At 31.4% G+C, this 15,673-nt stretch overlaps 2 protein-coding genes across 2 annotated transcripts; both read left to right on the top strand.

Moving 5' to 3' along the window:
- Positions 1-1,628: 1,628 nt before the first annotated feature.
- Positions 1,629-6,560, top strand: HELRODRAFT_194975 (hypothetical protein; the record flags this gene model as incomplete). The annotated part of the gene is made up of 11 exons (XM_009013358.1): positions 1,629-1,692; positions 2,138-2,285; positions 3,185-3,327; positions 3,463-3,557; positions 4,107-4,200; positions 4,398-4,492; positions 4,929-5,022; positions 5,285-5,397; positions 5,690-5,753; positions 5,849-5,936; positions 6,434-6,560. 11 exons carry the CDS (start codon positions 1,629-1,631, stop codon positions 6,558-6,560), a joined length of 1,125 nt encoding a protein of 374 aa, XP_009011606.1.
- Positions 6,561-10,335: 3,775 nt separating this feature from the next.
- Positions 10,336-14,069, top strand: HELRODRAFT_117034 (hypothetical protein; the record flags this gene model as incomplete). The annotated part of the gene is made up of 13 exons (XM_009013357.1): positions 10,336-10,491; positions 10,831-10,937; positions 11,000-11,093; positions 11,288-11,382; positions 11,526-11,619; positions 11,913-12,007; positions 12,108-12,201; positions 12,424-12,527; positions 12,928-12,997; positions 13,114-13,211; positions 13,265-13,328; positions 13,767-13,876; positions 13,968-14,069. The coding sequence occupies exons 1-13, from the start codon at positions 10,431-10,433 to the stop codon at positions 14,067-14,069; spliced, it is 1,188 nt and encodes a 395-aa protein (XP_009011605.1). The 5' UTR covers positions 10,336-10,430.
- Positions 14,070-15,673: the final 1,604 nt, after the last annotated feature.

Raw genomic sequence — 15,673 nt, 5'->3', positions numbered from 1 at the left:
AATAATTTTATTATTGTTTTTATATATACATAGAATGCCCAAAGAAGACCTGCAGACCATGCCGTAATGGGTACCTCTATGATGAAGATGGGTGCAGAACTTGCGAATGCGTGAGGGATCAGTGCGAGGTTTATCGTCGTACCGTATCGGTATTTTGTCGTACCGTTTCGGTATTTTGTCGTGTCGTTTCGGTATTCTGTTGTGTCGTTTCGGTATTTTGTTGTACCCTTTCGGTATTTCGTCGTTTCGTTTCGGTATTTTGTCGTGTCGTTTCGTTATTCTGTCGTGTCGTTCCGGTATTGTGTTGTTTCGGTTTTGAATGATGCACTTATCGTATTGCCTTTAATATTGCTGCGTTATATCGCGCTCTATTGTTTAGTGTATCGTTTCTCCATGGCACTATGCTTGGAATCGTTTTGTAGCGTGTTTTATTGTTATTGTATAGTCTTATATTCATCCATATTATTTCATGTATCAAAATATCTTTTCCGAATCACTACGTATCATTACGTATTTCACGTATTCATGGGAGGACAAAGTCCCAAGCGCAATGGTCCTGGCTAGATGGTTTTTATCATGATTAAATTTTAATTTTTAGGGGTACCAATGCCCACCCGATTCTTCTTGCATACCCCAGATAACTTATTGCAGAAAGGCCCCGTGTCCAGAGGTTTACCCCAAATGCGTAAGAAATAATTATATTTTAATTATGATTAATTTATTATTATTACTGCTATAATTATTATTGTTATAATTATTTTTCCTGTTTTTTTTCTACAGGTTAGATGGTTTGCTGATGATACCGATAAGAATGTGGACGGACTATAATTAAAGTATTATAATGATTGCTATTATTATTGATTATTATTTATAATTGTAATTATAAGTATACTTAATTATTATCGTTTTTTAACATTTGCTATTCGGAGTTTATAGACAAAGACGTTGCTAGTACAATCTTTTCAAATTATGACGAATAAAAATATATTAAAAACATAAGAAGCATTTTATTCAAATAAACGTGTAATAGTAGTAGTCGTAGTAGTAGCAGCAGTAGTAGTAGCAGTAGAAGAAGCTGTAGTAGTAGTAGTGACAGTGGTAATAGTAGTATTAGTGGCAGTAGAAGCAGCGTTCTAGGTTTGAGCAAGACTCGGTAGAAAAAATCAAATGTCATTATCTTTGAAGAAGGCAAATTTATCTACTCTGCAGGTGATTCGCACAAAGAAGGAGTGGGTATACTTTTGAATGAAGATCAAATATCTCGGAAGTCTGGTTACCTCAGGTTGTAAATGTGATGATGATATCAAAAGGGGATAGCTATGGCGAAAGATTCATATTCTAAAATGAAAAACATCCTCACCAACAGTAAAATCAGAATATCGACAAAATGAAAACTATTAGAGTGTTGCATTTTTCCTGTGCTAACTTACGGCTCTGAGTCCCGGACAATTTCTAAAGAAATAGAGAAAAGAATTAACGCTGCCGTGATGTGGTTTTTGAGAAGAATTATGAAAATTAGTTGAACCTCTCATACTTCGAATGAGGATGTATTAAAACAGTCCGGTTATGAAAAGAGGAACTTTCTACAGATAATCCGACGGGGGCAGTTAAAGTTTTTTGATCACATCATGCGGAATAAAAGAATGGAAAATCTTACAACTACTGGAAAGATTGCAGGGAAAGGAGATCGCGGTCAACAACGAACAACATTTGTGAGATCCTAGGGTCACTTGTTGAATATCACCACGTTTCAATTCTTACAAGGTTTTAAAGATCGGGTTTGTGGAGGTCGATGGTCGACAATGTCCTGAAAGGATAAGGTGCGAGAAAGAAAATGAAGCAGTACCTATACTAGCAGCCACAGTCGTAGTAGTAGTAGTAGCAGCAGCCGTAGTAGTAGTAGTAGTAATAGTAGTAGCACGAATAGTAGTAGTATTTAATTAGCTAACAAAAGAAATTATTTATTACGAATGATTATGACTTTTAGCAGAAATAATAGCAGTTTTATGTCTTGAGCATAGTAAGAACAACAACAACAACAATAATAATAATAATAAATTATAGCAATAATAATCATAAATAAAAAAATTATTATAATTTACTTTTATTATTAGTATAATAAAAAATTATTTACTAGGAGGCCCGCTGTTGAAACGTGCTGTTAATTGGAAACCAATCGTGATAATAATAATAACAATAATATTAATAAAATTTTGTGACGTCAATAATAATAATAAGAAAAAGAAGAAGAAAAAGAAGAAGAAGAAAAAGAAGAAAAAGAAGAGGTAAAATAAACAAAGGGTGATTGTCTGTGTGAGAGAGAGAGAGAGAGAGAGAGAGAGAGAGAGAGAGAGAGAGAGAGAGAGGCCCGACTAGGCTGAATGTACCTGATGACGATTTAATAATAACGTTATTAATTTTTATTATTATTGTTATTATTATCATCGTTATTATTATTATTATTATTATTATTATTATGTTATTGTTGCTATTATTGTTGTCAAAATGACATTAAAGTGCTATAAAGTAATGTAACAGGAGCGTGCGAATTACGTGAAATGTTTCATTCATACTATGTTTCAACGATTATTAGTACCTATAATTACTGTTTTAACTTATTAAAAATAATAATAAAGGATATTATAATAATAATAATAATTACAAATATATTTATTATTGTTATTATTTATTGTTGTTGTTGTTATTTATTGTTGTTATTTCCGCTTGACACACCGTACCGCTATTATAACAATAGATGTTAATCATTTGTGAGCAGCTGAGTAGCATTATAGTATAATAATAATAATAAACAATAATATTAATAATAAGCGTTTATAATAATAATTATTATTATTACTTTCGTAACAGCGTTGAAAGCTATATAAGCCGGTGAAATGTTAGCAAAATTTCAATACAACAGCGTTAAATTCTTAGTAGACTTTGGTTAGTGTTATTATTATTATTGTTGCTGTTAATAATAATTATATTATAATTATATTATTATATAATATATTATATAATAATATATATATTATTATATTATTATTATATTATTATATAATAATTATATTATAATTATTATTGTATTATTATAATTGTTTTATTATTAAGTTAATATTTTTAACGCATGTTATCATATTTCAATATGTTATTACATGTAAAATTAACATTTATAATGTTGTAGGCTACAGAAACGAGACAGTATCGCAAAGAAACGAGACAATATCGAAAAGAAACGAGACAACAGGCAAGCGAAACGAGACGGTATCGAAACGATAACTAAAAATGAAGTTGTTTGTCTTCTTGTCTGTGGTGACGGCGATGATGGTTGCTGGTAGCTACGCAGGTTAACATCTTCTTGTTCATCATTATGCCTAGAACCACGCTACACCACGCCACACCACACCACAACATACTCAAAACTTGAATTTTTTTTAAACCCATGAAATTGAAATTTTGAAGATTGCCCTCAACTCAAATGTGCCAAACCGTGCCGGAGTGGTTTTAGACAGGATTCTAAGGGTTGTCAGACGTGTAAATGTGTCGACCCGTGCGAGGTTTTCAAATAATTATTATGTCTGATTGTTTGTTTGTTTGTTTGTTTGTTTGTTTGTTTGCTTGTTTGTTTGTTTGCTTGCTTGCTTGTTTGTTTGTCTGATTGATTGATTGTTTTTTTCCTGTTACTTTTATTCATTCATTCATTTATTCATTCACTAATCAATTCGTTCATTCATTCATTCATTCATTCATTCATTCATTCATTCATTCATTCATTCATTCATTCATTCATCCATCCATTCATTCATTTATCTATCGATTTTGGATTATTCGTTCGCGTGTTTATTAAGTTTTTAAAATCCTCGTCCTTCTCATTTTGCCACGAAAAATTATTATTTGTTGCGTAGGATCTTACCCAAAGACTTTGCAAGACGTGTTAGCTCAGACGGTAGGAGTGCTAGATTTTAGGGTTGTCTTGCGTTATGACCGCGTTCGAACGCGAGCCCTGCAAAATAAAAGAGAACAAAGACAAATAAGAAATAAATTAATTGAAACCCCCAACTTAAAGAATTCAATATTTATATCTCTCTGTACAAATAATCCGGTAGGATAAAGTATGCAGAGCTGGTCTGGTCTGCAAAAGAAAAAATGTTATTTGCAAGAAAGAGCCCTGCTATGATCTGGCTACATGTGTTAAAAAAGGTTAATGACGATGGGGATTATGACGATGATGAAGATAACGATGATGATGGTGATGGAGAGGATGATGATGACGATGATGATGGGGATGTGGTTGTTGAAACTGGTAATGGCAAATCAACCATGGTATTATTTCCTTAGCTGTTGTTATTATTGTTGTTTTGTTGTAATAATTATAATTATAATTATTATTCCCAAAGATTGCCCACAAATTAAGTGCTCGAGATTTTGCAAAAGCGGATACAGGAAAGACTTTTTTGGCTGTCAAACCTGCTCCTGTGTGGATCCGTGCGAGGTGAACCATTTCCTCTATCCATATCCCAAATCTCATTCTATTGATACATTAAACCATTTAACTGATACTTTTCTATATTGAAAACCTATTCGCCAATCCAAAACAAAGACGTAGCAACCTTGTTATCATCTTATCTTTATGTAGAAGTACCTTGCTTAGCGTTGAATGCGTTAGATAAAATAGATACTGTGTATCATAGGCCGTGCGTGCAGCCTCCGAATCTTAGATAAAATAGATACTATCATAGGCCGTGAATTGTGTATGAATGTGTGGTGTGGTGTGAATGATACTACATACAAATGTAAGTACGTCGTCTTTCTAGCATGTAACAGCCTATCTGGCACGAACTTTTAACTGAGATTGTAGCTTGATACCTAGACAGCTTCGAATCTTTTGATAATTTCTGGGATAAAAACGGAAATAATGAACCACCCAGGATAACAATCCGTGTCCATCCGGACAGATCTGCATGCCAAAGAAGGTCCAGTGCTTTGCCGCTCCCTGCTATGACGTTCCTGAATGCTTCCCTAGTTGGTTATAGTGATGATGCTAATAATAATAATAATAATAATAATAATAATAATAATAATAATGACAAGATGAAGACGATGAAAAATAAACATAATTAACAACAGCATCAACATTGATGATATCATTATCTCCATTATCACCATCATCATCATCACCAAATCATCATCATCATCATCATCTTCACATCATCATCCCCACATCATCATCCCCACATCATCATAATTATCATCATCACCACAATCACCAAATCATCATCATCAGTATTAGCAGCAAATTGCTCCAATAACGCCATGTGTAGAATGTATTGCGAGTTTGGATTCGTAGTTGGGCCAGATGGTTGTGACATTTGTAAATGTAAGATGGATCCGTGCGCTGTTAGTTCTATCTTTATTATTAATATTATTATTATTATCATTATTATTATTATCATCATCATCATCATCATTATCGTCATTATTATTATCTTCATTATTATTATAATTACTTTTTCAATAATGATAATTCTCTCTTAATATCTTTTAGAGGTGTCGACACGCAACAAACAACACACACACACACACACACACACTAATACTGATATAACGTATATATATAAATAATTATATATATAAATATATATACATATATATATATATATATATATATATATATATATATATATTATAGGTCGTAAAGTGCAGAGCGGGCCACGTGTGTGAGGTAGTTAATAATTCGGCCCAATGCGTTAAAAGTTAGTTGATGGCTTTTATTATTAATTACTAAATATTATTGTCATAATAATAATAATGTAATAATAATAATTATTATTGTTATTATTATTAATAGAATGTTCTGATATCATGTGTATGTTGTATTGTGAGTATGGATTTCAAACCGGATCAGACGGATGCCCGATATGCAAATGCAATCTCGGGTTGGTTGATTGTTGTTGTTCTTCTTCTTATTGTTGTTGTTGTTTTTATTGTTGCTGTTGTTGCAGTTATTGAGGTGTTATCTTTTTTTGGTATTAATGTAAAAATTAATATTTCAAACATCATTTCAGCAGTATCTTTTCTTGATGATCCTACTCTTCTCCTTGTTACTTCGTTAGTCTTATCTAGGATTGGTTATTGTAACTCGCTTTACTATGGTCTTCCTGACTCTATACTCTATCATTTAAGTAAAGCTTTTAATCTGCTGCTCGTCTAGTTGCTCGTGCCCCTTTCTTTTCTCATATATCTCCATATCTTGTTCTCTTGCACTGGCTACCTATAAAATATAGAATAATGTTTAAAATTTGCACGTTCATGTTTAAGTCTCAATCTAAATTATTTCCTAAGTATTTATCAGATATATTAATTGAACCTAAACGCCCCGGTTTACGATCTTCTTCTTCTCGCTTTTTCTTAACTCGTGTTAAACACTCTTTAGCCAAATCTGCTTTTGCTTTTTCTGGTCCTCTCTACTTACTTCTCTGACTACTTCTCCATCACTTGCGAAGTTCAGAGCGGATCTCAAGACCCATCTGTTTTCAAAATTCATTGAGGAGCGCTGTTGAACATTGCAGAAATAGCAATAAACTAATTGATTGATTGATTGATTGATTGATTGATTGATTGATTGATTGATTGATTATGGTGCTAATAATAAAATTAGTATGTGAAGAGTGAGAAATAGATAGATAGAAAGAGAGACAGAGAGAGAGAGAGAGAGAGAGAGAGAGAGAGAGAGAGAGAGAGAGAGAGAAAGCTGATAATGAGTTAATTAATTAATTGGTCAATTAATTAAATTTTTTTCCGTTTATTTGCTTTCCAGGTTGCCCCAGTAGGGCGAATCGGATGAAGAATTTGAGTGAATGACTTGAATACGAAGACAATTTTTGAAACTTTCAAACTATATTTAATTTATTATTATTATTGTTGCTGTTATCAATATAACAATTATTATCATCTTTATTATTATTAATAAAATTTTTCAGATTATGACGAATAAAATAGTAAGAGCATAAAAACCCTTTCATTCATTATGTGCTATAGTTCGATTTCTTGGAATGCGGCTCTTGCATGTTGAATTAAGCTGGCTGGTCTGTTACCAGGTTCATATAATAAGTACTCAATAAATCAATCTACTGAACATGAAAATGTATTATTTGGTAATGAAAGGGGTTTTCGACCTAGAATCGTTCAAATATAAGTAATTTGACAATAAAGGACCTTCATAGCGTCAGAATTTTTTGCTACTTTGGATCATAGCATTACATAATATAACAAAGATTTTTTAGTGATCCAAAAAGACTGACTCTGTGACGGGACCACTCTGAGACTTTTTTAATATCCTATTTTTGCCAAGTTTGCTTTGAAGTTAATAGTTGTTCCTGCGCATATTATTTCATCTCCCAGTTTGTTGCACTCGTTGACAACTCTGCAGTTGAAAAATTTTTGCTTTATCGATCGCGAGCTTTTTTTAAAGATCATACGTTTATGCCCCCTTGTTTTATGTTCATCTTACTCTCAACAAATTTCGCTGATTCGCTGATTTCCAAATTCTCCTTCATAGTGATGACCTTGTATGCCTGAATCAAATCTCCTCTTATTCTTTTTTCTAATGTTGTCTATCTTGTAACTAGTTATAAATCCACTTGGATGTGTTTCCTGTGATTCCACTTGCCTCTAATTATCAGGCCAAACGTTTATGCGGTACTTTATCGAAAGCCTTAGCAAAATTTAAATACACAATGTCCACTGATTTCTTTTTGTCCAAATTTTCATAAACCTCTTCAAAAAAGTCAAGCAAGTTTGTTAGGCACGAACGCTCATCCATAAATCCGTGTTGGCTCTTGTATATGATATTGTTTTTTGCCGAGTGGTTTTACAATTATCTTCTCAATTATTCTTTCTAGTACCTTGCATACGATGCTTAAAAGGTTAATTGGTCTACAGATTCTTGTTGTTGTAGACCGTTAAGTGTGGAATGAGACGTGTCTGTCGGGTAGCTAACAATGCTGCCAAATGCGTTCCATTTGTTAAAAGTTAGTTGGAGGTTGTCTTTGTTGTTGTTATAGTTGTTGTTTTGTTGTTAACAGTAATAAAATTAATAATAATAATAATAATGATACCGGCATGTTTTTAAAAAGACTTTTTTAAACTTTTTACTTAAATACAAAATACTAACTACCAAATATTATTTGGTAGTAAGTATTTTTTATAATTATTATAATAATTATAATTATTTATTATTAACATTAATTCTAATTATTATCATTATTAGTTTCTCCAAGGTTCATCTGCGCTTTGTACTGTAAGTTTGGATTCCTAACCGACGCCAACGGATGCCCAATGTGCAAATGCAGACGCGTGTTGTTGACAGCTATTATTATTATTATTGATATTATTGTTTTATTATTATTATTTATTATTATTATTGTTGTTTTTGTAATTATTATTATTATTATCTATCACGGTATTTTTTATAATTGGGGTAACATTAGAAATTATTAATCATCCTCCTCACCTTGACCAAATAGCTTAACTTGGATAAAGGAGTCATTGACTTGAAGCCACTTTTTAAAAACTTATAAATTGTACTTAATTTATTATTATTATTATTATAACTTTTATTATTATTATTATTATTGAACATTTTTATTGATAAAATGTTTCAGATTATGACGAATAAAATTTTGAACGCAAAAAAAACCGTTTTATTCAAAAAATATTTTTTGTAGTAGCAGTAGTTGTAGCAGCAATAGTTGTAGCAGTAGCAGTAGTAGTATTAGCAGCTGTAGTTGCAGTAGTAGTAGCAGGAGTAGTATTTTATTATAGTTTAACTAATAAAAAGAATTTTTTATAAAAGAAAAGAAATACAAAATTCGCCTATGAACAATGAAATCGTTAATGGTTCGCAGAAAAAAAGCAGATTTCTTCAGCCACTTTTCAGTAAACTCTCTGCAAAAGAGACTGTCAATGTCATAATGAATTAGGTTTTCTGCAACTAAGAATCGATTTTTCTTTAACTTCTGAAATTTTTTGTTGGAAAGAGCTTTTACTAACACCAAGAAATTATTATTATTATTGGTATGTTTGTAAGCGCTCTTTAAAAAGATCTCAGAGGCGCGAACGATTATTGCAGTACATTGTGTAGCACTTTTGTCAAGTTAGATCTGATCAGAATCTCCGGTGAACAACCAGAAAGGTATGACTCAATCCATTGAAGCAGAACACCCGATACTCCAACTGAATATTGGAGACAAACAAAGGCAGAGATCGTATCTAAAGGAGCAAGCAGCGACACATTCTGAGCATCTGAGGAAGAATACAAATTAGAACAAACATCCAACAAGGCCGTCTCGTTCGAAGGGATCTGACGATAACATGTTCAAATTCAACACGTTTAGACACAGATGAACTTTAAAAATTTTATAAACTAGACCGCGATAAAGTTTAATCTCTTCTTCAATACTTTTATTCAATATTTATACTTTTTACTACTTCGTTTAAATAAACTTTGATTTTGGTTAACATTTTAGTTTAGATTTTAGTTAATTAAAAAGTTTTAAATTATTTAAAATTATTTATTTATTTAAAATTTGTATATTAGCCTCCCACGAGTCTACTTTTTGGTTTATAAGTCACTTCGTTGCTTCAAACAACTATTTGATTTGATTTAATTTGACGAAAATAAACGAATTTAAATTGGCAGTTTTTCATGTCTTAAACAATCTCCTAATGAGAACAACAAAAATAATAATAATAAATAATAATAATAATTATTAACGATCATAAATAATTATAATTATTTTTAATAATATAATAAAAAATATTTACTAGGAGGCTTGCCTTTGCTTGCGAACGTGTCGTGATAATAACAACAATAATAATAAAACTCTATGACGCCAATAGTAATAATAAAAACAATAGCAACAACAACAACAACAATAACAATAATCTTCTGTGACGTCAATAATAATACCAATAGCAACAACAACAATAATAATAATAACAATAACAGCCCCAATATGTAATAAGAATAATAACAAGCAATGAGTAGAGGCTCGGCTTGATTGAATGTAATACCTGACTACGGTTTTCTTGATAAAATTTTTTATTATATTTATTATTATTATTATTATTGTTTTTGTCGTAATAGCTGAAAGTTATATAAGCGGATAGTGTTAGCGGATATTCATTACATCATTAAATTCTTAGTAAGCTTGAAGTTTATTTTTATTTTTTTTTTTTATTATAATACTAAGTTATTTTGTTAAAAAGTGTATTTTCAAGTTTCATAACTTTGTAAAAATATTTTATGAAAAAATTATTATCTATTATAATGTAGAAACGAGGCAGTATCGAAAGGAAACGAGACAGTATCGGAAAGAAACGAGACAGTATCGGAAAGAAACGAGACAGTATCGAAACGATAACCAAAAATGAAGTTGCTTGCGCTCTTGTTTGTAGTGACGGCGATGATGGTTGCAGACAGCTTTGCAGGTAAACATTTTTTGTTCTTTATTATGCCTAGAGCTGCTTACGTGTTCTTTGTGTAACACACGACACGACACCACACGACACGACACCACACGACCCGACACCACACCACACCACACTTTGTATGGCGTACGGTAGTCTTTCAGTATTCGAACCAGGTGACCGAGCAATAACAATGCGAGATATGGCACTTCTGCCTACTTCTACTAATTCACCGACCATATTTTTGACAATTATTTTTATTATTAACATTATTATTATTATTATTCATTTTGTTAATGAGTCAACCAATCAACTAGTTAACCAATTAATCAGTCAACTAACTCCAACCAACCAACCCAGCAACCGGGAAACCATGTCCAGAGATAGCATGCATTGTTAACCGCTGCAGTGAATACAGAGTTGGAGCAGATGGGTGCAGAACTTGCAGATGTGTTAATCCTTGCGAGGTGAGTGAATAAACGAATGAATGAATAAATGAATGAATGAATGAATGAACGAATCACTACAGGAAATCATTTCTCCTTGTGCCAGCAATCAAATATGTATTCCTAAGAATGTGACGTGTGTTAAGGCTCCATGCTATCCTGTGGCCAAATGTATTGGTTGGTGGGTTGGTTGGTTGGTCGACCAGTTGATTGATTGGTTGGCTGATCAGTTTTATAAATATGTAATAGTAATAGCTGGTAAGAAAAAATACATACTTAGAACCAATGAAAATTTTTAAGTAGTTCAGAAAAAATGTTCTAAATAAAAATTCTAATTTAAAATCCTAACACGTAAAATCAAAATTTTAAAGAATGTCCACTACCCAAATGTTCCAATCATTGCAATAGTGGCTTTAGGAAGGACTCCAGAGGTTGCCAAACCTGTAAATGTGTCGATCCGTGCGAGGTTTTCAAATGTTTATTTTGGAAAATTTTATTTTGTCAGTCTGTCTGCCTGTTTGTCTGTCTGCCTGTCTGTATTAATTAATTAACTAACTATTTAATTAATTTATTAGTTTATTTATTATAATTTTTTAATTATTCTTGTAGAATAAAGTCTGCAGAGCCGGTCTAGTATGCAAGAGTGAAAAGGTTATATGTAAGAAGGAGCCATGCTATGCAGTTGCTAGATGTGTTAAAAAAGGTAAAATGTTGCTGGCGATGTTATTTGTTGTTTGTTCATCTGTTTGTTTGGTTGATTTTATGTTTCTATAGTTCAGATCCCGTATTGTTTTTCGATAACTCTGCAATTTTAATTACTCATTACCGGTGACAAACCATGACGCAATTAACACACTAAAGAATGACAATTTTACATTCAGTGGCGTGGTTTAAAAAAAATTGTTTTCAAACTTTTCACTGAAACACCAAATACTAAAATACGATCTAGGTAATACTAAATTCTAAACACTCTTACTAAATTTCTTCTTTTCGAAGTTTGCCAACCAGTTTTTTGCCCGAGGCTTTGTACAAGTGGATACAGGAAAGACATCAATGGCTGCCAAACATGTTCTTGCATTGATCCGTGTGAGGTAGTATCTTACTTCATCCTAAATTTCATATCGGCACGTAAACAGCTTTCGATTATTTTGACAATTTTTGGGATAAAAACGCAAATCATAAACCACGTAGGATAGAAATCCGTGTCCATCCGGACAAGTTTGCAAGCCTGAGCAGGTCTTTTGCATCGCCGCTCCTTGCTATGATGTGGCCAAATGCGTCGTCGGTTAGTTGTAGTAATGACGTCAGTAATAATATTAATAATAATAATAGTAATAATACTAATGTACTAGCTTCGGTTGTGCATAATGATAATAATAATAATGATAATCATCGTCACCAACAACAGCAGTATCTTCTTCTTCATCCCCGTCATCCTTATCATCACTATCACCATCTTCTCCTCCATTATTATCATTATTATTGTTGTTGTTGTTCTTGTTATTAGATTGTTCCAAAAACGCCATCTGTGACATGTTCTGTGAGTTTGGATTCGAATTGGGTCCAGACGGCTGCCCAATTTGTAAATGCAGAGAGGAAAACCCATGCGCGGTTCGTAACTTTTTTAAAATTCTATTTGTATTTTCTTTTGTTATTATTATTATTATTATGACTAATGTTATATTATTGTTATGATTATTATTACTATTATTCGTCTTCTCATTAATAATAATAATAATAATAATAATTCCTTCTAAATTCTTCTTTTTATTTCTCTTAATGTTTTTTCAATAGCACGGTTTAGAAAAAAGATTTGATAAACCTATAAATTGCTTTGGGTATTAAACTATCAACATATATGTATGTATGTGTATAAGCGTATGTGAAAATAGTTGATCAGTGTATATACGTTCCAGGCGATCATCATAATTTATACAGAATTGTATGAATTCTACCGAATTGTTAGCATTAATGAATTTAGTGTTTGAAAAGATAAATACAAATATTATAGCTCATTGATTGTATTCCTGGACGAATCTGTCAAGTGATTAATAATACAGCCCAATGCATTCCAGCCCAAAGTTAGTTTGTTGTGGTAATTAATTAATTAATTATTATTATATAATTATAAAAACAATATAACAATATAATTAACAACAACAATAATAATAATTGTTATTATTATTGTTATTATTAGAGAATTGCTCGGGCGCCATGTGCAAAATGCTCTGTCCGTTTGGATTCAAACTTGGAGCTGATGGTTGTGAGATATGTGAATGTAGGAAGGACTGCAATGTAAGAATATTATTATTATTATTATTTATTATTATATTTATTATTATTGTTAGGGAGTTGCTTGCAAAGACTCCGAGATGTGTAAAGAAGTTGACGGAACAAGGAGGTGCGTTCCCGGTTGGTTGCTTATGTTCTAGACGATGACAATCATCATTTTCCTCATCTTCACCACCATCATCATTATTATTATTATTTATTATTATTATTTATTATTATCATTTATTATTATTATTATTATTATTTATTATTAGATTGTTCCACAAACGTCATATGTGCGATGTACTGCCCAACTGGATTCGAGATCGGCCCCAACGGTTGCGAGATTTGTAAATGCAGAGACAGTTAGTCCATTGTTATTATTATTATTGTTGTTGTTATTATTATTAATGTTGTTGTTGTTAGCGTTGTTAATGTTGTTATACTTAAATATGAAAATCCATTAACATTCCCCACTAGCCTAACAAGGAGGGGGTTGTGGGCTGAAAGGGCGAATTTGCACCCGAATTTCCTAAAATCGCGAAACATTTAGATAATGATTTTTTTTTATACAAACAGGCTTGGACGACCCAGCATTGTGTCCGAGTTTAAAATGTAAGCCATGCCTAAGTGGCTATGTCACAAATCAAAATGGCTGCCAAACTTGTGACTGTATCGATAAATGCGAGGTATATATAACATTATATCATATATATATATATATATATATATATCATATATCATATATATATATACATAGTCACATACATAATTTATCAGAGGGTGATTTGCCCCCCTAAAAAAGTTTGCCAAGTGAACGACATTGTATGCGTAAGGGCCCCTTGTCCCAACCAGCCTCGATGCGTTAGTTTATCATATTAATTTTAATTATTGTTATTATATTATATTATAAAGAGAGAGAGAGAAAAAACAAATTTAATTGTTAGTTAATTAATTGATCAATTAATTATTTTTCCTTTATTTATTTCTCAGGTTGACCCAATAGCATGAATGATGTGAGAAATAATTAAATCTATTGGCTTGAATTCGGAGCCAATTTGAAACAAACTGTTTTTTGTTGACTTTTATTTATTTTAGATGATATTATAGAAAAATGAATTTATAGAAAAATTATGTTTATTTATAATAATTCAAAACTTTTTTAAATTTTTGTGAAAAACCTCTTTAAACGAACATATCTTAAATATAAAAAATAAATTTGATGCTTTTACTTGTAGAGAAATAAAATTATTTGCAATGTTATGTTATTTTATTTTTATTTGAAAAATATTTGAAACTGCAAATTCTTCTTTTATTATAATCAATCTACCAACCAACCAACCAACCAACCGAACAAACCAAACAACCAAAATTAACCAACAGTCAAAGAAGCAACCAACAATATACCGACCAACCAAACATCCAACCATTAAGTCAAGTAAAATTACTAGTGCAACCATTATGTACTGTACAATAATAAAGTAACTACACCTGAACTTTTTCCGAAAGCGACTGTCTCACTGTATTCTATCTTTAGTTTATTTGACACCAACGTTTCCCTTGCTTCCAGTAAGGTTTACGATGTGAAGATACGACTGGAGATTCATTTTTAAAAATTGAATGTAATGCTAACAATCAAAACAAATGATGACGTCGTACATTTGAAATTTTGAACCTGGGGCGCGTTTTTTTTAAAGTGTTATTGTATGAACGTAATGAGGTCGATGGTCGCCAATGTCCAGAAAGGGTAAGGCACGAGAAAGAAAAATGTAGGCAGTATAGGGTTAAGGTTAGTGGGGGCGGCTAGAACTTTTCAGAAAGTTCAATTCACTTTTTTTCATGAACAACATATTCGAACTTGTTTTTTCATTCAAATTTGGAAAACATTGCGATTTTTACTGGCTCTAACAATTTTAAACCAAAATTCATTAAAATTAGTTAAATGTTTTGTCAAATTTAACTTTAACACTTTAACCTTAACACAAATTTTTATTGTGGAGGAATTATCAGCCCGAAAGCCTATCCTCCCTTTGACTAACCTCTGAATATCAATATAGGCATAGATGTAGACAGTTTGAGTTAATATGTCAATCAAATGTTAAAATAAGTAAAATAAAAAAACCTAGCAGTGTATAACTAAAAAATACATAGTAGATTCTTCACGTTTCATTTTGGCTTACGATTTTATAAGCAGAAAATTCTAATTATATGAGAAAATATTTGGACAGCATAAGCTTTCTTTCCATAAATCACAAGATCACTTGTTATAGCAACATCTATCTAGACTCGATCTTGTAACTTTAAACATTAAATGTCTCCTAGTTTGGGTTGTTTTGACGCACAAAGTTCTTAAAAAAATTTAAAAACTATCTTTAATCGATTCATTTTTTTATCTATCTTCCATTATTTTATAATTTTAAGAGCATATTTTTTATATAAATACAATATATAAATAATTTATTTATTTTTATACATGCCACATCATA

Source organism: Helobdella robusta, assembly GCF_000326865.2.
Source record: "Helobdella robusta unplaced genomic scaffold HELROscaffold_118, whole genome shotgun sequence".
In the NCBI taxonomy this organism is placed as follows: Eukaryota; Metazoa; Annelida; class Clitellata; order Rhynchobdellida; family Glossiphoniidae; genus Helobdella; species Helobdella robusta.
The sequence above is the reverse complement of the archived record's forward strand: the minus strand, read 5'-3'. Positions and strand labels throughout refer to the sequence as shown.